The sequence below is a fragment of the Apteryx mantelli genome, chromosome 4 (assembly GCF_036417845.1).
Source record: "Apteryx mantelli isolate bAptMan1 chromosome 4, bAptMan1.hap1, whole genome shotgun sequence".
NCBI classification, from domain to species: Eukaryota; Metazoa; Chordata; class Aves; order Apterygiformes; family Apterygidae; genus Apteryx; species Apteryx mantelli.
The window spans coordinates 89,408,846-89,434,253 of NC_089981.1; the positions used below are offsets into that span (position 1 = coordinate 89,408,846).

At 45.5% G+C, this 25,408-nt stretch overlaps 2 protein-coding genes across 7 annotated transcripts in view; one reads left to right on the forward strand and one right to left on the reverse strand.

Annotated features, from left to right (window-relative positions):
* The window catches only part of TOGARAM1 (TOG array regulator of axonemal microtubules 1), a 43,606-nt gene extending 42,357 nt beyond the window's left edge, over positions 1-1,249 (reverse strand). Inside the window, exon 1 of the mRNA XM_067295716.1 lies at positions 1,223-1,249. Coding sequence (XP_067151817.1) covers positions 1,223-1,249 — 27 coding nt within the window. The remainder of the gene's footprint in view (positions 1-1,222) is intronic.
* KLHL28 (kelch like family member 28) lies at positions 395-15,126 on the forward strand. Of its 6 annotated transcripts, XM_067295217.1 has the most exons (6): positions 416-473; positions 2,000-2,784; positions 3,614-4,512; positions 6,830-7,273; positions 9,993-10,201; positions 11,171-15,126. In XM_067295217.1, the coding sequence occupies exons 2-6, from the start codon at positions 2,731-2,733 to the stop codon at positions 11,332-11,334; spliced, it is 1,770 nt and encodes a 589-aa protein (XP_067151318.1). In that variant the 5' UTR covers positions 416-473; positions 2,000-2,730; the 3' UTR covers positions 11,335-15,126. The 6 variants fall into 6 exon arrangements, 5 of the variants coding, with proteins under 5 accessions (XP_067151320.1, XP_067151318.1, XP_067151316.1 ...); XM_067295219.1 differs by lacking the exon at positions 2,000-2,784 and having other exon boundaries at positions 395-473; XR_010883983.1 differs by lacking the exon at positions 416-473 and having other exon boundaries at positions 723-2,784; positions 9,993-10,378; positions 11,171-11,233.
* The last annotated feature ends 10,282 nt before the right edge of the window (positions 15,127-25,408 follow it).

A 25,408-nucleotide genomic window follows, 5' to 3' on the forward strand; every position in this document is an offset into this window, starting at 1 on the left:
CTGGGGCCGGGCGCGGGCGCGGGCGCGGGGCGGCGGCGCGCGCCGGTGCCCCCCCCCACTGCGGCGACGCCGCGCGCGCCGCAACATCGCCGTCGCCAGGGACCGGCCCCCGCGCGCGCGCGGCGCCTGCGCGGCGCGCACCAACGGCCGCCCGCGGGCGGGGGGGAAGGGGCGGGGCGGGGGGAGGGTCTGGGCGGGGCTGCGCCGGGAGCCGCCCCCTTCCCCCCTCGCCCCGCGTGCGGTGTGGCAGCGCCCGCGCGCGGGGGGTGCTGGGTAAGCGAGACTTCCCCCCTCTCCCTCGCTCCCTCCCCGCTGCCGCCGCCGCTGCCGGTGGGGGCGGGCGCGGGGCGGCGGCGCCCGGAAGTGACGCGGGCGGGGCGCGGGCGCTGCCGTGCGAGCGCAAGGGAGCGAGGCTGCGGCTGCCGCCGGCTGGGCCTCGCCGCGGCCTGGCCACCCCCTCCCCCGGCACGCAGGTGAGCACCGGCCCCGCCGGCGGCCCTCGGGAGCGGCCGGTCCGCGGCGCGCAACCCCCGGCGGGGCCGAGGCAGCGACCCCCGAGCCCCGGCGGGGTGGGGGGGGCGGGAGCGGCGGCGCCCTCCGAGCTCCGCGCTGATTTCCCCCCCCCCCCCCCCCCGAATCACAGGCTCGGGGCGCCGCTGCGGGGCGGGTGGTTTCGTGCGGAGCCTCGTCCGTGCGGGCGAGCGCTTCGGGCGCTTCCCTGGGCTCGAAGCGCTTTTTTTTTTTTTCCCCTGGTGCTTTGGATGTCGAGAGCCGGAGCTGCCCGAAAGCTCCCGGGTGTTTACGGCCGCCGCTCGGCTCCCTCTGACAAGCGACCGAACGGGCCGGGCCGCAGCGAGGAACTCGCGAGCGCTTAAACACCGCCCTGAAGCGCCCGAACGCCCGCGGCGCCTCCTGCGGGTCTCCTGCGCGGGAAGAAAGCGCGATCGGCGTCGCTCACTGGGCATCGCCGCGTCCCACCGCTCGCCGAAGAGCAGCTCTTGGGCAAGCAAGTGACGGCGTAGGCTTCCCTGAGCAATGTTTTCGTTTCCTTTCGCTGCTCATTCGAGATGAGCTTTGCCACTGGCTGCGGAAAGAGCCCGACAGCCCAGGAGCCGGCAGCAGTCAGTCTGTTCCCAGCACAGGCTGCTGGACCGGGAGTGTGTTTTTCAGGGCTGGTTAGTTTGCCGGCTTCTGTTTCCTTGCCCGCCAATACAGTGAATACATGCAAATATGTGGTGTAGGCGAGCATTGCCGTACAGCAGGTTTGTGAGATAGAACAGTAGGCATCTCTGTCGAGTCAGTGCAAAAGTATTTGTTTCTGTGGAATAAGTGAAATATAGTTATTTATAGCCATGCTTGCAGGATTTGTATCTGAACTTTAACCATTCCTTTTTCTTTCCACATGTTGTTACCTTGTGTTCTATGGTTTCTACATGCACATAAGATAAAATTATGAACTGAGTGCAAACACAAAAGGAAATGAAAGAGTTTTAGCTGTTGAACAGCTTTTTAAATGCAATTAATGCTGCAAAAGTGATGTTATATGGAAAATGTTATATGGAATCTTGCTCTTTGCAGATACCCTCAAAGATTTTCTTTTAGATATGTTTTTTTTCAAGGATAGGATTGTACTAGGAGAGGGTTTTCTGTCCCTGGGGAAGAGGTTTTCTTCCTCTAGCTGTAAGTCTTCACTTTGTCAGTACTATTATGTTCTGTATTTAGATGTTGGCAACTAATTTTATTCCTTCAGATTAAGTGCTTTGTAAGTAGGCCTATTGCAAATTAGGTGTCAGTTAAGAAACTGTAAAAATGATGAACTTCTTAATAATAAGATAAAAGGAGTGAGATTTGGAAGTTTGTATAGTCACTTAGCAAATTAAAATTAAATCAGCTTTTCAATGCAGAAATTGGATGGTTGCGATGTTCTCTGCAGAACAATAGTTACGTTTCTTCGTGGCCCAGGATCCTGACACATTCGTACACTCCACCTTCTCACCAGGAACATAATTTTGACTGAATAAAGCGAGGAACCGATCCTCCAGCTCTTAGTGGTGGGCAGCACCATTTGAATGCTAATGATGCTGAAACTGGAGCAGGTATCATAGTGCCGTCGAGTGCCGCAATGCAAACTAAAACTTTCTGGAAAAGGTGTTTGGGGATTTTGTGGGGCTGTGGGAGGGATGAGGGTCGCTCTCTTTGCTCTTACACGAAGCTGTGGGTGGCTGCCGATGCCACGGGGCCTGGAACAGGCATCGAAACGGTGACACCAGCATGTTCGATCCGTCCGTCCAGGCGATCCCGGGCTAGCCAAGGAAAGCTCCTCACCCTGCTCGCCCAGCCCCGCTTCCCGTGGCGGCAGGCCCGGCTCCCGATCCTCGCCCATCCGATCCCTCTGAAGGGCTGCGGTTTGTCTGTCGGGGACGTTGCCGCGTGGGGAGGAACGGAGAGCTCGCCGCTCCCGAGCGTCAGGCGCTGCCCGCGGCGCTGGGCCCGCTCTCCCCGAGGGTCGCGGCGCTCGGAGGCGAGCCGCGGCAGCGCCTGGCTGCCCTGCCGTAACGCCAAGCAGAGCATCGCTGAAACTGTGACGGTCCTGGGAGCTGGTGACTTTGGTGCTGTGCCCAGAGGAGGGGCGGGTGTGCTGGGTACTCTGCATCACCATTGGTGGTGGTTTGGACTAACGGTAATGTGGGATTTCACCCAAGAAAGATACCTTGGTGTCCGTCCTTTAAAATGAATACAGAAACAGACATCTCAAGTCAGGAAAATATTGTTCTTTTGCCTTTTGTAAGTTGAGTTTTTTTTCAATAAAAATACTTAAAACATTTTGGAATATAGCAATAAAATGTTTTTACCTGTGTTGTAACTTTACTAAAGTTTGAGAACTTTCCCTTCTCTTTTAAAGCACTGCATTATCGTTAGGTAATTGATCCAAATATGTCTATGAAAAAAGGAGGAAGCATCGTGTCTCACCAGAGAACTTATTTTTGAAGAGTTCAAGGCACCTGTTTCCTGTACAGACACAGATGTAGTGGTTTCCTCTTTGCCTAGTATTAATTTCGGAGAATTATGAGGACAGTTCACTGACTTAGAGCTCAGAGCATTCAAATGGCATTTGAGCAGGTTTCTTTAAATGTGGTCATTTGCACATCAAGCTGATGTAGGACATCAGTGATTAGCAGCACAAATCAGTTTCATTTTAAGAACTTCTAAAACTCCGTCTCAATTAAACCAGTTCTGTTCTTTCTTTATTCCAGTCACTGTGCAGTTCTCTTAAATATCTGGTGCAGAATCCTGTCAGGTCATCTAGGCTCTGGATAACATCATGTGTTTTATTCCAGAACTAAAAAACCTTCCTTTTCCTTTTTTTTTTTTTTTTAATTAAAGCTTAAAATAGCATATGCAGTTAATAAACACTGGATTCTCCTTGCATAAGAAAAGCATAGAGCATAAGGATTTAAAAAGTAAATTGAAAAGTAATATACTAATTAAGATAAAAGCCTAAATGGAAAAATATTTTTTAAATGTTATATGTAGCATGTCTAAGTGATGTGAGTAACGAAGCCATTGGAAAATGAAACCCTGAGTAATGCGTTAAAAATTCTGTTTGTCACAGATGGACCAGTCGTCTCCAACCTACATGCTTGCCAACTTAACCCACTTGCATTCTGAGCAGCTTCTGCAAGGCTTGAACCTCCTTCGCCAACATCACGAGCTCTGTGACATTATCCTGAGAGTTGGCGATGTCAAGATTCATGCCCACAAAGTGGTGCTTGCCAGCATCAGTCCGTACTTCAAAGCCATGTTCACTGGGAACCTTTCCGAGAAGGAGAATTCGGAGGTGGAGTTCCAGTGCATTGACGAGGCAGCCCTGCAAGCCATAGTGGAGTATGCCTACACGGGCACGGTGTTCATCTCGCAGGACACTGTCGAGTCTCTTCTTCCAGCTGCGAATCTTCTCCAGATCAAACTTGTGGTGAAGGAGTGTTGCACGTTTCTTGAAAGCCAGCTCGACCCTGGCAATTGCATTGGGATTTCTCGTTTCGCAGAGACCTACGGCTGCCATGACCTCTACTTGGCTGCCAACAAATACATTTGTCAAAACTTTGAAGATGTTTGTCAGACTGAAGAATTTTTTGAGCTTACGCATTCTGAATTGGATGAAATTGTTTCCAATGACTGCTTGAATGTTGTGACAGAAGAGACAGTTTTTTACGCGCTGGAGTCTTGGATCAAATACGACGTGCAGGAGCGACAGAAGTACTTAGCGCAGCTGCTGCATTGTGTTCGCTTGCCGCTGCTGAGCGTTAAGTTTCTGACAAGGTTATATGAAGCAAACCACCTCATTCGTGATGACCACACCTGCAAACATCTGCTGAACGAGGCCCTAAAATATCACTTTATGCCTGAACACAGACTTTCCCACCAGACCATGCTGATGACAAGACCTCGCTGCGCTCCTAAAGTTCTTTGTGCTGTCGGAGGAAAAGCTGGACTATTTGCTTGTTTGGAAAGGTAAGGAACAGTAAAAAACTATAAAGCCTTGCCTTTTTCATTCTGTTGATTGAGAATTTTGATAATAAATGTGGCTATTTCCAGTTTGTATATTACTTTTGTATCCTTTGAGTTTTTTTTCCAATTTACATAGTTTTCACTTATCTAGCATTGTAGACTATCAAATCACAAAATTTTGACTAAAAATTTTTTTGAAAAATTTGGAGGGGAGGGGGTGAAAAACATGCTTCCTGGTAACTCAGAAGTGCTTGGAATTAAAATAAACTTAATCGGAGCGAAGAGGTAATTCCTAGAAATGTTAAATTCTTGACTGTAATGTAACCATGAATTTAATCCTTGCTACTGAGCAAATATCCGTACGCCTGCTGGCAGAAGCGGGTAAGTGTGCCTCTTTCTTCTTCGCCCCGTTTTCAGTGGAGGCCCAGTAGACTGTTACATCAGTGAGACTCATCTGAGGAAAAGAAATGAAATACAGAGAAAAATAACTTTAATAATACTGTTGAGTTTAGTTATAACACTATATTAACATTTCCAGAAATGATGCTTAAACTTTGTGTGGGTACGCATATATATGCGCATTTACGCGTACACATATGATACTTTGATGTTGAGTGTGCTCTTATCAGCACAGAGTAAAGGATAACTGCGCTGGGGCAGACGGCCTGGAACGGTTCTCGAGATGAAACCTTGGACACTATTCTGCTCCAAAGTAGTCTTTTCTGTGACACAATTTCATACATGCGTGTTTGTGTGTCCGTACATATATATACATACATACACACACATCTTTCAAAATCTGGGAATATATATATGTTTCCCTGTGTTTATAAAAGTTCCCAGATGCTAAGTTACCAAAAGTTAGCTTTCCTGATCAATAGTGATCAACAGTGAACTAGACTTTGGGCCTGGGAATTGTTGGGTTTATAGATTTAAAAAGGATTTTGTGAGTTTAATAACAAATCCATTTCTGTTTGAGTGAGTAAAGTAGTCCTCTCATAATGATTCTTCAGCTCTGTTTCTTTTATAGATTCTCCAATGATTGTAACAATATTACATTCCAATGTGGTTTTTAACCACAAATTTTCTTTACGACTATTTACCATTTGCTAATGCATACAAAATTTTCTTTTCCTTATTATTCATATCAGTCTCTCTTAAACTGTCATTTAAATAAGTTTAAACAGTTGCTCCTGACATACAGAAATGTCACAGATCAGTAAAAATAATTCAAAACAGTTTAGGTCCCCAATTTTCTCACAATTAAAAGTGGCAAGTAGGAAACCTTAATTCCACTGTTCTGATTTTAATTCTCATTTGTACTTACAGGAAGGCTGATTTTCACTTATTGTCAACTGCTGCCATGTAGTAACAGAATTACTCAGAATACGTTTAGTCCTGTTCTTTTCAACCTGGGCCGCGGCTGTCGAGAGCCAGTCTGGTGTTTCAGCAGTCTCTGCTGCTGGGCTCTTAGTCCGTGGCTTTCACCTCTTCAGTGGCTTCGTTTTCTTGTACCTTTTTTTGCACAGATATGTTTCCTTGAATATCAGACATTCATTTAAATTAACTAGAGTATTAACTGAACTGTTTAGGTGGGTTAACTAGATTATATACACTATTGCCTAGATTCATCGTGTTTTAAAACTGGGTATGATTTGAAAAGAATGCATATAAACTTAGTTTTTTGGAAACGAATATTCCAAACTGAAAACCTTCTGCTTTGTGATGTTTCTTTAAATTATACAGTGTATGTAAAACATGTAATTACAAAGCTACAAATTATACTTTCTAAATGTGTGTTTGTACATGTATATATAGACATGGGCTTCTGCCTCTCTTGCTCTCCTCTTCTCTCTCTCTCATCTCTGTGGCTGTTCTGTTTTTTTTCGTTTGTTTGTTTACCCCTCTTACCCCTTTGCTTTATATTTTTAGCTCACCCCGATAATAACGTACTTCCAGAAACTACTGCGGCATCAGCACGGTCTTGTCTTCCCTCACACTGTCCGTGATGTTGTCTTGCCATCTCCCCGGTCTGCCCGTCTTGTACTTCTAAAATTCATCGTTTCAGGTCTTGGGCTGGATGCCGTGACTGCTGGCTGTGTTACCGCGCAGCACTCTGCGCTGTGGGGCCCCGTGCTTTGGCCTTTAGGCCCCTAAACAGCATTTGCCTGAGCTTACGGTCAGGCCGCGGGAAGGCACAGCAAACGCGGGATGGGAAATACGAAGTACACCGTTAAAATCATGTTCCTTTGTTCAGTTACGCTCCGCAAGGCTTCAGAAACCTAGGTTTGCTCATGTAATCTTTGTTTTTCTGTTCCAGTGTTGAGATGTATTTTCCCCAGAATGACTCCTGGATAGGCCTGGCACCTCTTAGCATTCCCCGCTACGAATTTGGAATATGCGTCCTAGACCAGAAAATTTACGTTGTGGGAGGGATCGCGACCCACGTGTGTCAAGGCATCAGTTACCGAAAGCACGAGAATTCGGTGGAGTGCTGGGACCCCGACACGAACACTTGGACGTCTCTCGAGAGGATGTTTGAGAGCCGGAGTACTCTGGGAGTGGCAGTCCTGGCAGGAGAGCTCTACGCCTTAGGCGGCTACGATGGGCAGTCTTACTTACGAACTGTGGAGAAATACATCCCTAAAGTGAAGGAATGGCAGCTAGTGGCCCCAATGAACAAAACCAGAAGTTGTTTTGCTGCAGCCGTCCTGGATGGAATGATATATGCCATCGGTGGTTATGGTCCTGCCCATATGAACAGGTACGTCCTCTCGATACGTGCGGCTCGGTATCATAAGCTAGAAATCAGCAGAGCTTGTTGTTAAGCTTGCGTTCGGCAGCCAATTAAAAAATATTCTAAGATCGATTAGCAGTGATGCACAGCGGGCCTCATTATTGCTTGTTCTGCAGCATCAGTCTGACGATTCAACTGGGAAATCTTTATATGGACTTAACTTTGTGTTCTAGCTCAGAGCTGCATTTTTTTAAATCCTTAAGAAGGGAAGAGGATAAGCACAAAGGCGTATCTGCGCAGCGCTGAGCAAGGTCCTGCGCGATGCCTTGCCTTGTACACGCTCGAGCTAGTTATTTCAGCAGATCGGTATTTTGTGGGCGTTCGTAGTCAGGCCCCAAGGTAGTACAACTCTCTCTCCCCCGCGGTGCCAGCCCTCCGTTAATAAGCCCCCTGGAGAGACTTGCTTAGCCGCAGCACTGCGCTTGTGCTGTGCAAGTCTTTGTGTCTGAAGTCTGCAGAATATTAGGATGTGCAGTTAACTTAAATATTTAAAACACTGATTAGAAATGAGTGGGGCTGCTCACATGCTTAATATTCACAAAATAAACATATACCTGAACTGGAACCTTAAACTAGGCTTAATGATAATCCTAAAGCTCAAGATGCTGATGGCTGGTCTGGCTCCTGGGTGGAAACAGGCTTGCTTCAGAGCTTTACCCCCAAGAGGCTTCCTGGCACCAGCGGGCTATTTAATAGTCCTGTTCCACATTGCTCGGGATTGATGGACTGGGGCATTTAGTTGTGCAAAGAAACGATTTTTACTCTCCTTCCATCGTAAACAGTGGCAACAGAACAGCCCTGTGTCCCTTCAGGAAGCAAATTTGGACTAAAGTCTAAATGGCTGAATAAAGGGTGAAATTGAAAATCTTGCTTATAGGAAAGCAGAGCTTATATTTGATAAATAATGTGATGCATTGATTGTTTAACAGTTTAGTATAACAACATTGCACTGGTCATTAATTCTACTTATTTTTCCTACTTGATGTGCTTTTATCTTCTTCAGAAATACCTTAATATAAAACAGTTTGTGAAACAAAGCATTGGCTCCCAAATAGAAAAGTATAACTAAGTAGCTTTCAAATGGAAAACGAGGAGTATTTTTTAAATTACTGAAATGTATAATACCAATAACTTAAACTGGTGTAGTTGTGACAGGATTTTATAAAACTCAGTATGGCTTTTTTATTCTAATTTCTTATACTTTAGATTGTAGTAGCAGTTGAAAGTACTTAACAGACGAGCAAACCGTCTCTGAAATGTTTTCCATTGACTTAGGATTTTTTCTCATGGGAAGTTAGGCTGGAATAATTAAGCCGCACTGTTTTCCTGTGCAGTCGCTCTTAGCTCCGTGCTCTCTTCCCGTTGTGCAGAACTATCCCCGTTAGCAGCGCGTTAACAAAGCGGAGTCGGCGGTGGAGCAGAGCAAACGTACCAGGAGCTCACGCGGCTCCTCCATGGCGTTCGCGCCGCTGTCACCTTATTGCACAAACTCCTGCTCGTGGCAGAAGTGGTGCCTGAAAGGTGAATGCTCACTGCGTGCACAGGTCTTCGAAGGGTAAATTGAATTACCTCCTTCCAGGAAATACAAGACATCCCTGGGAGAACAGGGAATATCTTTAACAAACCGGTACTTTTAAAGGAGAAAGTCTTAACAACATTAAAATTCTACAGCAGCCTTACTCCTGTATCCCGTTTCTGCCTTCCTCAGTCAAAAAGGAATTGCCAGCAACTCCTATGGATTATTAGAATTGATGGATATCTCAACGTTTTCCTTTTTTTAATTTTTATTGAATAATTTTGATTTTATTAATTATCAAGGACACAACTAACATGCCATCTCATACACCCATGAGACCCGTGCAAGCTCTGGGAGTAGCAGAAACCTGACTGCACCTTTTCTCCTACTGCCGAGTGCTGCTGGTTTCCTCTCCCCTCTTCCTCCCCCCTCGCGCCGCCACCGACCCGTCCTTGTGACGGGGGTGGCTGTGTGCCATGAGTGCGTTAACGACTCTGACCACGGGTCCAATCCTCCGGGGCTACAAAACATGACTGCTGTTAATTCATTTCCATTCTGTCCTGAAGAACTCTTCTGTCCTTAGTGTTTTCATCAGCACCCTCTTCACGGCTTTTCCTGGGGGACGTGCTCTCCAAATTTTTTTCCTCTCCGTCTGTTGTTTTTGGGCAAGCCACAGGGAAGCTTTTTGGTTTGACGCGTTACCCAAATAAATTCACTTCAGATCTGCATTATGCTCAGTTTTTCATGGGTTGATTTTTATAAATAGTAGCAGCACTTTGTCTCAAAATGCAACCTGAAGGTACCTGGTAGTAGCATCGGGGAGGAGGCTGACCTGTAATTGCTGCATCAGAACAAAAGGCGTTAAAACTTCTTTTCGGCAGCACTGTTGAGAACCTTCAGCTGCACCAGCTTCGTGTTGCTGGAGGATCCTGGGATGTGACTGATGCCAGTGTTGCCTTAGTGTTTTGTGTGCTTTGTGTGTAGTACAAAGCAACCGCGCTGCCGAATTTTCCATTGGCTCAAGCACTTCTTCTTTGCGTTATGTTATTCCTTTGTGTAATAATATTAGCTGGCAGAACCAGATGAGTCTCTGACAAATGCCGATTTCTTGTGGTGTAAGATTCCAATGTTGAAATCCAAGTCTTACAAGTTGTTTGTTTGTATTCGCAGCATGGAGCGTTATGATCCGAGTAAAAACTCGTGGGAGACAGTAGCTTCAATGGCTGATAAACGAATAAACTTTGGTGTTGGTGTCATGCTGGGCTTCATTTTTGTAGTAGGTGGACACAATGGTGTGTCGCACTTATCAAGCATTGAGAGATACGATCCTCATCAGAATCAGTGGACTGTGTGCAGACCCATGAAGGAACCCAGAACAGGTGGGGACACAGGAACTGAGCGGTTATCTCGGATATCCTTGCAGAAATAAACTACCGTTTGACCTGATAGAAGTTGCAGTAAATCAAGGTTGTGGTGACTTGTCTGTAGAGCGCTTTGCATCTGTGAGTTGGGTCGCAGATCACTTAGTTCAATGAAAGAATGTACAAATTACTCAAGTATGTATTTCTCTTTTTTTAATTAGTCCAGTTTGTTTTTTATTCATACTGAGCTGTACATAATATAAAGTAATATTTTTACTCATTTTCTATTTTGTTCTTACTAGTTCTGAGTGAAGTTCAGCAATCCTCTGGTTACTGTTTTATTGTACTTTATTTTATGTCGAGACTCAGTAACACGTCTTCCCTTCTCTCCTCCTGACAAGGAGTTTGGGGACAGAAGAGCGTTGTTTTGTCATGGGGAAGAGGGTGCAAGAAGAGTGGAAAAACGAGAATGAGATCTGAAGAGAGCAGGACTTTCCATTTACATGCGCTTTGTTTAAAGACAGCCTAAGGAAGGCCAGGCTGGGAGAACCTGTCCTTTCTGCCTTAAGGAAAGGCGGCGGGGGGCAGTGGGGCTGCTGCCCGCGGTGGCTCCCTGAGCGGGGTGTGGGCAGGATGGGGCCAGGCTTTCCTCGGGGCACCTGGTGGAAGGGCAAGAGGCAGTGAGAGCAAGCTGGAAGAAGGCAAATTCCAATTAGATATTAAGACATTATTTTGCCATGAGGGTGGTCGAACGCTGGATGGGGGCCCAGAGTGGCTGTGGGATCTCTGTCCTTGGAGATGGTCAAAGTTTGCCTGGACAAGGCCCTGAGCAACGTGATCCGAGGTGGCCCTGCTTTGAGCTGAGGGGCCAGATGGCCTCCAGAAGGCCCTTCCAACTGATTCTAGGATTTCAGTTAGGAACAAAAGTACTATTCATTTCCATGCTTGATGGTTGTGTATCTTTTTTTTTTTTTTCCTTTTCCCCAGGAGTTGGTGCAGCTGTAATTGATAACTACCTTTATGTAGTTGGAGGTCATTCAGGGTCGTCCTATCTGAACACTGTACAGAAATACGATCCCATCTCCGATACCTGGCTGGACTCTGCTGGTATGATGTACTGTCGATGCAATTTTGGTTTGACTGCACTTTGAAAAATAGGAATTTATGGACCTGATGCAAAGATGGGACTTAATCTGCTTGGAAGGATACCTTGCTCATGGAGACCATAAGCTGCATTTTCTGAAGTTGGAGGAATGTGGTGAAGTTGTGATTGAAATGAGGAAGGATTTGTTTTCTTCCAGTAACTGGCCTTTGTTATTTCAGTAACACAAGCAAAAGGAATGGAAGACTTATTGCCAACTGGGTTTAGATAGCATCCTGTTAATGGCAGTGAATTTTAGTGCGTACTGTACATGCCTGGGATATGGTGAGAAACCTCGTTGTGTATCTAACCCGTTCACTCTCTAGAGCTTTTCTCTCTTCCTCCTGCCTACTATGAAACATGGAGTTTACTGTGCTTGGGATGAGAGATGTCTGAATGCGTCGTATGACTGCTCGGTTTGCTGATAGCTGGCTGGTTGTGTCCTCATATTAAGAAAATGCCAGTGCTTCATAATTTTTTTTATGAACAGTAACTAAAGGGCTGCCTTGTTTCTGTATCTCAAGGTTTGTAAATAATAAATGCCATAGTATGTTGCCTGTACACTCCTTTGTTACCGTTTTACCGATATGGGGGCTGGGATGGTCATTGGTAACTACTTAAAGAAATAAATTTACAAGGCAAATTTATTGCCTCTTACAAAATTTTTGGACCTGATAAAGAGAATTCACATTTTTAACCTTCCCTTCTATTTTTTTGTGGATAAGTAGTAGATTAAATTACTTAATCTTGCTAGACTGCTGTGTGTTTTTAATTGTAACGCAAAGAAAAATTACAACAGTAGGACATCAGAAAATGTCACAGCAGCATTCATAGCATGATGTAAAATACTGAAAAAGGAATCCGTCCCATCCTTCGCCCAAGCGTAATCGTGCCCATATTCCCGACAACTTCCCTTTTTAAAAGAATGTATGATTGCTTTTTTCGAGTGTTCAGATATAAAAATGGTGCTAAATGTAGGACTTACGATAAGGCTGTTACCAATTTAGCGCAGTATGCATAAAGCATGATCGTTTGGATCGTTCTAGTGTTTTTGTTCCTTCTTTGCTTGATACATTTGCGCCTATGAAAACTGTCGAGAATAACAGTGTACTCACAGAGCTCCACGTCTGTTATGTTTTTCCATGAGATCTAGTTTTATTGTTCCTAGTCTCGCAAATACACGAATATGGAGCGATAGCGAGAGCCCGTCTCTGGTTCCTTAGACAGTCTTGCCTTGGACACGAGTTGCGGTGAACGGAAAGCGCGGGACCTAGTGGCTCCTCCGAAGTGCGGATCCGTGCGACGGAGTATTGGAGGTTGGATCCTGTGATTAACCAGAATCGGAGGAGATGTGTCTTAGCGATAGCCCTAAACTTGGTGAAAATTCGGGCCGATACATAGGAAGTGATGCTGTGGGTTATAACCATTATTAAAAATATGTGATTAAGTAAGTATTAATTCTAGCTAATTTAGCATGTTTCTGTTTTGTTTTCTGATTTTAACTAGGAATCACGATTATCTTGAATTTCTGTCTTGATGTCTGTATGCGTATTGCCAGACCTGGTACTTAAGGAATTTTCTGCCTCTGGAGTTATTTTCCTCTTGTTTTAACATGTTAAATTAATGTTTGTTTCCCCTCGTTTTTCAAACCCATATAGTATTATTTTTTGAAGGTGCAATAATATTCAAAATAGTTGCTTTAAAAGCCATTTCTTTATAAGTATGCTAAGTGGAGGATTTCTGAGTGTACTTTATTTATTCTAAGTTCCTGCAAAACTAATTGCAGTCAGGCAAACAGGAGTTTTCCTTGTTCTTCCATGAGCTAACATTCAGATTTTAAACAGTGAAGGAGACAAAGGTGTTTTCACCATAAAACGTTATTCACAGATAACAGATGTTTGCACAAACTATGTAAACTCCTGCACGTATTCTTCAAATTTGGTAGAATGAAGCAGGACTTTAAAAGCAAATAAAATTAACAAATTCAGCATTTTTATGCTGTTTATTTGACCCACTAAGGATTCTAGTTTTATAGCAATAATAGCATAATGTCCTTATTCCAGTAAATCTGTTGCAAGGACCCAAGTAGCTCCGTCGCTGTACGTCGCACGGTGGTCCGCGGGGAGGGAAGGGGAGCGGTTTGGGGGCTGGCCCTTCCTGGAACGGCCCGGCCTCGTGGATAGTTTGCCTTCTCGTTTCGGTTCAGGTGAACGCGCAAGCTGAATGTTTACATGTGCTGTTTTACTTTTCACTCGCAGTTTCACAGCGATGCCATTGATTATCATCTTTTCCAATATACACCGGGTAATAAAGATGCTTAGCAAACTAATATTAAAAAAAACAACAACTTTCCTTACTTACAAGACGAGTTCATGCCTTAAGGTGGCAGGAGGCTTTCCTTGCAGTTCAGTGTATACTGTTTAACTACAGTGGGAATCCATGAATGGAGATGCTCGCATACGTGTTTTGATTGGAAGCATTTAGCAAACAGTTTTCGGTATGTACAAAGCGGGGCAAGATATAGAAACCACTTTAGCATCAGCAGAACAAGAAGATGCTTTGTTCAGATGTGTGGTGATGGTTATTCAATATTGTGTAAACATCTTGCATTTATGGAACTGAAGACACTTTGAAAGTGCAAAATATTTTACTCCCTGTAGCTAGGCAGTAGCAATGTTAAATTAGGCTATAGAGATTGACCCAATTTGTGTATTGTGGTATTGCTAAATTTAAGATAGGCACATAAGCAAGTTTTTAGTAAGCAAGATTGGTATTAAGAGTTGGAAGAATACCTAATGAAGAATACTGCTGTGTTTAGATGAACTGTCAGTGTATCAGCTCTAGGGATCGTGTCACTTAAAATCATGCCATCTTTATTTTCGGTTTTGGGTGCTTGTTGTCCTCTTCACTGAAGTGCTTGGTTATAGGAAGATCAGACACAACAATCAGTTTAAATCCGCATTTGAAGTACAATACTCTAATGTCTGTCTTGCAGTTTAAAAATTAAGGATCTTCAAATACAATGTCATACAACTATAAATTATCATCCAGTTCTATTTCTTAGTCACTCAAAATTATTTGTAAAGCACTTTAAAATGAGTATGAGTTTATATGTGTACATATAGTTCCTGGATTTCTGCTTTTTTTAATTAAGATACTCATGTGTAAGCTTCCTGAAGTCTCTCCTATTAGGAATGCTTTTCATTCAGAAAGTCTAGTTGGAATTTCTAACGGGGCAAAGGTGTCCAGTACACATTATAAACAGTTAACTTTTACTGGGAGGTAGCTTAAGTGTTACTTTTGTGAATTTGCCATCTGTAAGTCCCCATTCATTATATGAAACAATGCAAAATGTTCAAGCTTGCCTTAAATTCTTGGTATTTAACTGCAACTCAAAGAACTGGATGATAATTCCTATTTTTTGCCTTATGCGCTGTGCTGTATTTTAAACCCAAGGATAACTATAATTTTTAGCAGGATTTAATAATTGTACAGAGAATACCAAATTGTACTCGGACTTGACCAGAGTGCTTTGGTTGGGAGTATAAAATGATGTATGTAGTTTTGTGTATGTAGAGTGTTTTTATGTGTACATCTTTTTTAGCAGCAATGTTCTGGTTTTGTTACTGTTTACAAAAGTGGCATTTGAGTTCAACAGGAAAATAACTAACTTGCATTCTTGTTCTTTACTAGTGTTCTCAATGTGTTTGCTATTGTGATAATGCTCTGTAATTATTGTTGTAACTATTTCATTGACTGTGAAATAATTTAGTAAATAAACCTGGGGAAAAACTTATTTTTACACTTTTGCTGGATGGTGAGTATAAATATACTGTAGCTTTAGTTTCTTTCTAACGCTGTAGTCTTTGAGCTGTCATTCAAAAGCAGCACTACCCACGGCGCTGCAAGCTGTGGACAGCTAAAGCTGCGGGAGGGTAGAGCGGGAGGATACTTGCCCTTCGTGCGGAGGGTCGAGCTGGCTGGAAGACCCTGACGCCAGTAACCGCTTAACAGGCCTCAGCCCTGTTGGCAGTAGAAGCTGCCTTGGAAGAGGGTTTTGCTGCGTGGTTGGGTGTTTTCCACCTGTCCCCGTAGCCGCATTAGCTCCCTAGGGAATGAGTAACCATCAGAGGAACACCAAACCCTGCCTGTTCCCCCTTTCCATCACCAGAGAACATGCTCTGGAAAGCCACTGTACAAACTCTTCTGCCCTGGTGAAGACCCAGCATGGCTTAGTGACTTTGCAGAAACATGACCTGTTCAGGATCAAAGGGTGTTATTTGGGCTAAATAACGTTAGAGTACTGTTAGATATTAGTTCTTCAAATGTGTGTTTTAGGTGCTAATCTCACTTATGGTGATAGTTCATGTGAGTACCAACAGGTGAGGTATTTCTGAACCAGAAAAATGCGTTAGTCTGGCAATAAGAGTACAGGAACTTAAAGCTAGCTTGGATACTCCCTGCACCAGCGCTGCTGCAGACAGTCTAGTAAAGCACAGTGCCAACCAGCGAGGAGTTAACTGACTGCATCCAACTAGAGTTACAGCAAAAAGCAACTTGACTCAAAAATCTCAGCGAGCAAACTCCCTCACGCGTTGACATTAATATTCTTGTAATACTTCCCCCCTCTCTCCATTAATGGAATGGAAATTTAAGGCTTGTCAATCCCGAGTGGCAGACGCTCTACAGAAGCGGCTCCTGCCTCCTGGCTGCCAGGAAGTGTTTGTGTTCAGGCCAACTATCACCACGAGTCGGTGGCTGGCTGGTAACTGCCCGCAGCATGGTGCGCCTGGCTCCCTGCTCACTCTGCAGCGCGTACAGAAGCGGATCAGTGCCCACGTCCACACTTCAATGCAGGACCAGCAGCAAATCCAGAGCAAAACGAAGCAGCCTGTTCAGTGGGGTAAGAAGCAGGAATAGTCTTGGTCCTGGTTTGGGGGGAAAGAAGAGGTGGACTAAAGTGTGGGGAGATGGTTGCATGATGAGGTTGAGGATGAACACCTAAGTGTGCAGCAAGGCGCTGGCAAACAGGAGATTAGGATCCAAGGCACAGCCAGTGGTAACAAACTGGCATTGCTGTCACGGACAGCGATACCCAACACCAGTGGGGTCAGTGCCAAAGCCCACCACACACAGGACCCTCGTACTGTACTTGCTTCTAGCACTGGAGCCAAGGACTTCAGGGCTTTCTTCCATAGTGTAAATCACGTGGGAATGCCTGATGTATGCAATTCCTGTAGGATTGCTCGGAGAATCAGTTCTATCTGAAATTTAAAACTGTATTTCCTACAAAGATGCTTTTAGACTTCAGCACAGCTGCGATTTTGACAGAAAAGCACATTCTAACTTCTTCCAGCTTGGGGCACGCTGATTCCATTTCCTCAGCTCTGCTTCACAGGACCTGCATTTTTTGTTATTAGAGAAAAACCAAAGACACTAAGTCTAGGATTCAAAAGCATCTTACTTGTAACTGATTCTCAACTACATCTCAGTGTATCAAGATGTCATGACATCTAGTTATAAAATAGAAATATTTCCTGCAAGAAGCAGAGGGATTTTAGACAAATTTGCTAACAGAAAAAGCCACTTCTGATATCCAACAGCTGGTCTTAAAATGGGAACACAGAAACCAATGGCTAGCAAAGGCTGAGTTCACTTCTTCCTAAAGTTGCTATAAATACCGACTTCTTTATTAATGAATATTTTTAGCGTCATACCTTCCTAATCAAAGACATGTTTCACTACTGCATTAAAATACTTTGCTTACTTGTCATCAGAAAAACGCCCTGATGATACGGTACATATGCCAAATCTTCTAGCTTCCACTGCTACGTGTTTAGAACAACGAAAGGAGGTACCCCATGACAGAAGATTTTTTGGGTGAATGTTTTTAAATGACCACATCTATAATGAAAGGAGCAAAGACACCAAATACATTAGCAGAAAGTGAAATAAAGGAGGACTTGTGCCAGATTCAGCCAGAACAGAAGAGATGGACCTTTTTGCAGCATGCATTATTATTCAATAAGCTTTAACATTTGTAGCAGCTGGTTAAGTCATCCATCACAGATTGTCACAAGCCACCCTAAATCCTGTACAAGTAAAAGCAGCAAGGTTCCAGGAGACGATGGAAACGGCTTCTACCCAAGCAGAGCAAGGATCTGGAGCTTTCCTGGTTGTCAAATGCAGGAAGGAACAAAACCACCCCAAAGCAAGCCGGCAGAACCCTGAGAAACGACTGCAAGCGCAGCCCTAAGCGGTTGGACCTCGCTCTTTGTTCTTGCTCTGAGTGGGGGGCAGAGGGAGATGGGACATAGTGCACACCTTCAGTGGGACTGCAGAGAAACACCCCCTTCCCTCCATTATCAGCTTCTTCTCCTAATGAAAACAAACTGGCCATGACTTAAATGCTTGCCAAATACTCAAGTCACAGTGCACCAAAACTGTGTTACGTTTAGGTTCCACCAACCGGTTTACCACTTGTTTATGGATAACCTGCTCCTCAGATCTGAAAGAACTTTCTTCCTACATCTCAATCTATAAAGGTGTAACATATGACTGTTATATTCCTTGGAAAACACCATTCTGATCATCTGTTTTGTCTTCCTGGTAATCTAGGGAGCAATACTCTTAAGCACAAGGTTGCTCTTGATGCATCAGGCAGCCAGGCATTTCATAGTCCCCAGGCAACTGTTACTCAGATTTTACTGAACAGTTAATGTTAACTAATGAAAAGGCATAACTGTGAAATATGACAGGCAAAGGAAACTGGACTAGCAGAACTGCAATTTCTCAGATGGTGATTTTCCTTGCTCTGGTCTAAAAACAAAAACAAAAAAAAAAAAAAAACAAAAAAAAACAAAAAAGACGGACATACAGTTTATTACCCAGCCACAGCTCTATTCACGCCTCTATTTGGCTATTGAAAGTCTTGGATGAACTGAGACCAAACAACTCTAGTGAATTCACCACACATTTATCTTTGCTACTTACAGCTAGTATCCGGTCTCCTTCTTGAGTAAGGACATTACCATAGGCACAGTTCAAAGATAAAAAAATCCTCAAGTTTCTTTACTTAACTCCTAGAGCCCATCATACTCCTCATCCACTCTCCTTCTCCGATCCATCCTTGTCAGCCTGGACCACAATTCCCCTAGCCCGCTGAAAAGTCTTGTTAGCTCAGACGGGGAGGAAAAAAGAATCGTGCAGACTCCTTTGACTGAAATCCTTAGATTTTCTTCTGCCATCTAATGCTTATTCATGATTCATATTCAATTACCATGACCATGGAATGATGTTGTTTCTCCTCTTCTGCTTTGCAAACTGATAGGACAATCATACTTTTTTGTACAGTATGACCTAGAAAACACAGATTGGAAGTTACACTCCACCACATATTTTATAAGCAGAGGAAAAAGCAATGGGTCCAGATATTTCCAGAGGCCATCTCCCCACAGAAGTCTGATCTCCAAAAGAAACTGATGTGAACACATGGGGAAAACACACCATTTGAGTAGTTCAATGCCATTTTGAGATAGGACACAGACACAGAAAGTTTCAGCTATGATAGCTTCCCCAAGCAAGAATAAGGACTGCTAGAGAAACCAAAAGACCTGCACATTTCAGCCTCTACTGAATAATATATATTGTGCGCTTACCCATACTGTTCACACAATTCCAGCTTGCAACAGAAAAATTCATCAACTGCCAGCTGAATTAAGTCTCCCTGAGGAACTTCTTGGGGAGAACTAAAATAATAAGAATCATTTGACCAGATTATTAAGCTTTAATACTCTGCAAGTGTAGAACAATAATGAACATTTTTGAAAATCATACACACAAAAATCATCCACTTTGTGAAAGTTCAGATTTTTTTAATAGAATAAGGAAGATTTATTTGAAAGACAGTTATTTCTTGCCCATATCCCAGCTGCTTTGAAATTAAGGAAAAAATGTTAACTGATAAGTTACAAGTCAAATTTTCTTGGCTGATTAAATTTAATATTTTCATGACTTATTCAGCTAACCATTAAGAACATAAATCTTCAAACATACAAAATGTCACTACAAAGTGAGAAACGTGCAGTTTGTTTCCTATCATACGCAATGCGAAACAGAATTAAGGCAGCGAGCTTCAGGATATTATGATATTCTTTAGACAGGAAGAGCAGGGAGAACAAGAACAGATATTTTAAAATACTCTGCGATTTTCATCATAGAATAATTTAGGTTGGAGGGGACCTCTGGAGGTCAGTCGCCTGGTCCAACCCTCCACCACACACACACACACACACACACGCACCCACACCAAAGAAGACTTGGAGGTTAAATCAGGTTGTTCGGGGCCCTGTCTACTTCTTTTTTTTTTCTTTTTTTTGCCACCTCTGCAACCTAAGCACAGATTAGGCAAACACATCAGTAATGCCAGTGATATGATTGATGCTGCCCCAGAGAACAGACACGGACCCAACGACCTTCCCAGTTTTCTTTCATACCTGTTTTGTAGCCATTTTTAAGACATCTTGAGCCAAGCAGCTGCACAGAGAAGCCTACTGAGCCAAACTTTCATCATACAGACACGAGTTGTAACTCCCTCCTGGGCACTTTTAAAACCCGCGGCTTACTGCACAGACGTTTAAACGGCTTTTCTCTGCGCTGTATGATTAGCTGCAGTTTCCACATCCTTCCTCCAGACGCAGAAGCAAGTCGCGCGGTTCGCAGGCAGCCCGCTATCAATAACGCATCTGTGCTTCCCTAAATCCAACCGCACAAGCCACAGGGATGAACCTCCTTTAGAAGGCAAAAAAAACCTGCCGGTAACATTTTCGCAGCCGTTCAGTTTTGAAGATCACTTGCCCCTTTTTGTCCACGAGAAGGGCAACACGTTCGCTTCCAGCAGCACACGGGTTCGGGAGGAGACAGCAAGCGAGGGCGGCAGCTGATCGCGCAGCTCCAAGGCACAGGGGCTCCGGCACTGCAGGACCGGTGTCTCCTGCCGCCTTCAGGGCACTCCGCAGCGAGAGCCTCCCCGCCACAAGCAAACCCGCCGCTACAGCGAAGGCCCGTGGAGCCGCCCTGCCCGCAGCGGTGCCGTCCGGCGCCTCGGGGGCGGAGGAAGCAGCGCGCACAGCCGCGGCGCCGCTACCGGGCGGGCTCCCGCCTCGGGGACCCCCCCCCCACCCCCTTCTCTCCCTAACGGCCGCCTCGCGGACCCTTTTCCCGCCAACGGCCGCCTCGAGGAACCCCCTCCCCCGCACCGGCCGCCTCGGCGACCCCCTTCCACCCGGCAACAGTCGCCTCAGCGACCTCCTTCCCCCCGGCAACAGTCGCCTCAGCGACCCCCTTCCCCCCGGCAACAGCCGCCCAACGGTCGTCTCGGCGACCCCCCCCCCCCAACGGTCTCCCCAGGGACGCGCTGCACGGCCCCGCCCCCTCTACGCCTCGCGGAGATTCGGCCCCGCCCCCGGGAGGTACCTGTGCCGGGGGGGTAAAGTGGGCGGAGCCAAAAGAGGGGACGGGAGGTGGGCGTGGCCTGCGTTGCCAGGGTAGCAGTGGCTGTTAGGGCTGTGGCAGTTGGGGCGGGCGCCGTGACGGGGCGGAGGGGGGCCGGGGGGTGCTACGGGGGGCCGGGCGGTGCCGCGGGCGGCCAGACTCTGCGGAGCCGCGGGCCCGCCCCGGGTAGAGTAGCCCAGCGTCGGTCGTGTCCGTAACGTTGCTTGGATTGGCACCGAGAGCCTAGAAACGGCAGCGGCCCGGGCTGGCTACCGCCCCCCCCCCCGCTCGGTAAAATGGCAGGCCTCTCCCCTAGCAAGTGGTTGTCTTGTCTGCGAACTGTGTGCTCCCGACCTGGGAAATAAACGTATCTGGGGAAATGAACACAGAATTGCACGAGATTGCTTTCAAAAACTAATTTCTTGGAGGGAAAAAGCTCGTTTCAGATGTCTTGTGGCAATATATTAAACCCACAATATGTTTTGTACCGCGTAGGCGGAAGGTTCAGGTTTTGTCACTCAAGCAGCGGTGGGCACAGCTGTCCTCACCGGGTGTCAGGTGCCTCTGCGCGTTCACCCTGTGGCTGGAAATGGGGTCTAGCGATGTGTCAAACAGGCTACGGAGCGTTTCTCCTCGGCACTGTGGGAAACACCGTTCCTCTTAGCCTGCGTGAACCCTGCTCTGAAGTGTTGCCACTGTCCTCGAATACACAGGTCTTGTAGTTCCTTTTAACACTTATGACAACACTTACTGATTTCAAAATAGGACTTACACTTCCTCTGCGGTGGGAGATCTAACCCTGCCCCTGCCCAGCTCCAATCAGAAAGCAATTGGAAGCACAGCCTTAACCACATGAGTGTTTAGCACATATGTATGATATCTGCTGTATGATGAAAATACTCTCTGCAATGGTGCATTTGAGTAGAAATTGAAAAAATGATTTGGAGGTAGAATATATAGACCTTCTTCTAGTCTTTAAGCATGTACACACATGCTATTGAACTCCCCTGAACCTATACTGCAGTACGAAGAACCCTTACCCAGATTCAAGTCCCCCACCTTTCAATAAGGCATGTACTTCCCTAAAAATGTGACCATTTGTCTCCGGAGAAGGCAGCTGATTTAGGTTCAAGTAATTTTTTCTCCCGAAATGAAAGAATGAAGTCAGTTATGTACATGCTAACATCTGTAACTGGATGAAATCTCTCCTTTTTTTCTGCTTTTATCATGATTTAATTTTTGAAGACAGTTTATTATCAAATCTCTTTTTTCCCAGAAATTGTTTTAATTTACTTTAAATTAATGCATTTTCATAAGCTCTAGCACATAGAGGATCAGAGTACTCTAATTTTAAGACTGTATCATAAAAACAGTTATTACACTGAAATAAGTGAGTAGTATTTGCAGAATCACAGAATCACAGAATAGTTGAGATTGGAAGCAGTCTCCAGAGATCATCTGCTCCAACGCCCTGTTCAAGCAGGGACAGCTAGAGCACATTGCCCAGGATCATGTCCACTTGGGGTTTGAATATCTCCAAGGATGGAGACTCCACAGCCTCTCTGGGCAACCTGTTCCAGTGCTCAGTCACCCTAACAGGAAGAAAGTGTTTTCTTATGTTCGGATGGAACTTCCCGTGTTTCAGTTTGTGCCCATTGCTTCTTTTCTCATCACTGGGCACCACTGAAAAGAGTCTGGCTCCATTTTCTTTACACCCTCCCATCAGATATTTATACACATTGATACTTTGGCCCCCTGAGCCTTCTATTCTGCAGACTAAACAGTCCCAGCTCTCTCAGCCTTCCCTTGTATGACAGATGCTCCAGTCTCTTAATCATCTTCGTGGCCCTTTTCTGGACTTGGTCCACTAGGTCCATGTCTCATTGTCTATGAAATGTTATGGGAGACAGTGTCAAATGCCTTCCTAAAGTCAAGGTAAACAACATCCACTGCTTTCCCCCCATCCACCAAGCTATCTCATCACAGAAGGCGATCAGGTTGGTTAAGCATGATTTCACCTTTGTACATCCATGCCCACTAGTCCTGATCACCATCTTGTCCTTCACATGTCTGGAAATGGTATCCAGGAATAGTTGCTCCATCACCTTGCCAGGGATCGAGATGAGACTGACCAGCATGTAGTTCCCCAGATGCTCCTTCTTGTCCTTCTCAAAGACAGGAGTGACATTTGCTTTCTTCCAGTCCTCAGGAACCTCTTCTGATCTCCATGACCTTCCAAAAATAAGAGTGGCCTTGCAATGACATCACCCAGGTCCCTCAGCACTTGTGGATGCAGCCCATCAGGGCCCATGGACTTGTGTATGTCCAGTTTGTTTCAGTGTTCCCTAACCTGACCCTCCTCCACCAAGGGGAAGTCTTCCTTCCTCCAGATTTCCCGTCCGGTCTCAGAGGCCTGAGATTCATGAAGTCCAGCATTTTCTGCAGCCTGTCTTTTGGTGCTTTTGTACTTGTAGAAGCCTTTCTTGTTGCCCTTGACATCCCTTGCCAGATTCAACTTCAGATGGGCTTTAGCTCTCCTAAACCCAGCCCTGTTCACACATGCTCAGACAGTGTCTCTATATTCCTCCTGGATCACCTGTCTCTGCTTCCCTCTCTTGTACACTTCCTTTTCATGTTTGAGTTTAGTCAGGAGCTCCTTGTTCATCCGTGCAGACCTCCTGCCACCTCTGCTTGATTTCCTGCTTTTTGGAATGGACCATGCTTGAGGTTGGAGGAGGTGATCCTTCAGTATCAGCCAGCTCTCCCGGACCTCTCTTCCCTCCAGGGCCATATCCCATGAGATTCTTCCAAGCAGGTCCCTGAAGAGGCTGAAGTCTGCTCTCCTGAAGTCCAGGGTTGTGATCCTGCTTTTCGCCCTGCTCCTTCCTCACAGGATCCTTCACTTCACTGTCTTGTGGCCCCTGCAGTCAAGACTTCCCCCAGCTTTCACATCCCTGACCAGTCTTTTCTTGTGTATAAGCATGAAGTCCAGAAATGTGTCTCTTCTTGTCAGCTCCTTGATCACCTGTGTGAGAAAGTTGTTGCCATTGCACCTGTATTGCTTGTGCCCTGCTGTGTTGTCTCTCCAGCAAGTACTGGGGTGGTTAAAGTTCCCCATGAGGACCAGGGCCTGTGAACATGAGGCTTCTTCCAGTTGTCTGCAGAGGGCCTCATGTGCTTCTTCCTGATCGTGGTCTATAGCAGACACCCGCCACAGTGTCACTCGTCTTGGTCCCCCTGCTAACCCTGACCCATTAGCTCTCAGCTGGCCCTTTGCCTGTCCCCAGGCAGAGCTCCGCGCCGTCCCGCTGCTCTCTCACATAAAGGGTGACTCCCCCTCCTCGCCTTCCTGGCCCATCCTTCCTCGAGAGCCTGTATCCATCCATCGCAGCACTCCAGTCGTGTGAGCTAGCCCACCATATCTCCGTGAACCCGGTGAGATCGTAGCCCTGTGACTGCACACAGATTTCCGTTTTCTCCTGTTCCCCATGCTGCATTAGCGTACAGGCACTTCGGAGAGGCACCCCACGTGCTGACTTCCTAGAAATGGCACGAGAGCTTTCCCCATAACGTGGTCCTGTAGGTACCTCCTTATTTACATGCATACGTCTGGGGCGATTCCACTTCAGCCCTGTTTTGTTGATCAAGAGGTCCGTTCTGTTTACATCACCCCAGAGCATTTGGTTGCCAGTCCCGTCCACCACTTCCTCCCTTGATCCATGGACACCCTCTCCCTCCCCCGTCTTTAAAGCCCTCCTCACCAGGCTGGCCAGCTTGTTGGCAAAGATGCTTTTGCCCCACTTTTTTCAGGTGCATCCCATCTCTTCCAAGCAGTTGCTGTCCTCAAAGAGGGTCTCATGGAAACCGAAGTCCTGTTGCTGACACCAGCCACGCAGCCAATCATTGCGCAGTATACAGTCATTTAAAGTATCTTTCCATCATCTCAAACTTTGTCAGAATTAAAAAATTGCAAAGATGATGTCTTACTGACTCTGAAATGTAATTTTTAAGAGCTAGAAAACTGTCTGATCCTGTCAGCTGCATCATCTAGAGACCACCTTGCCTGAGGATTTCCCAGCATTTCTGTAATTCTGAAATGCCTTTGGCAAAAGAGAAAAATGATTGGAAACTTTATTACACAATCTTCATATTGAACGTAAGCTGGAAGCACACATTCATTTTCCACTGACTGGTAGAGAGAACAGTGTTTTCCATAATTAACATTATCAACTGCAAATAATAGAATATTGACAAAATTCAAATCCTTTGACTACACAAAATACTTGAAAATACAAATATTCCACAGGCAATTTCATTGCTAACTTAACAATAATCAAAGCAGCAATGAATTACTCTTCTTTCAACTGTGTTATAATGAACATTTATCAGAAGCGTTTTGGTATTTCTGTCACGTGAAGGAATCAGCAGTCACTGAGAAAAAAGTGTTCATTTCAGCAAAGTCTTACAACCTCCTTTGCCCTGCTAAGATGTATCATTTCGACATGATTAAATCTTGGAAAGCCAGGCTGCTTAATTTGCTGTCTCTTTCCCATCAGCCACAGCTGGTGCCAAGCCCCGGAGAGCACATCTGA

What these genes read in the sequence shown, in the direction of transcription:
- KLHL28 (XM_067295217.1), top strand. Translation starts at nt 2,731, where the DNA reads ATGAATACAGAAACAGACATCTCAAGTCAGGAAAATATTGTTCTTTTG. An exon ending in ATATTGTTCTTTTGCCTTTT is followed by an intron (nt 2,785 to 3,613) that starts GTAAGTTGAGTT and finishes TGTTTGTCACAG; the next exon opens with ATGGACCAGTCGTCTCCAAC. An exon ending in CTATTTGCTTGTTTGGAAAG is followed by an intron (nt 4,513 to 6,829) that starts GTAAGGAACAGT and finishes TTTCTGTTCCAG; the next exon opens with TGTTGAGATGTATTTTCCCC.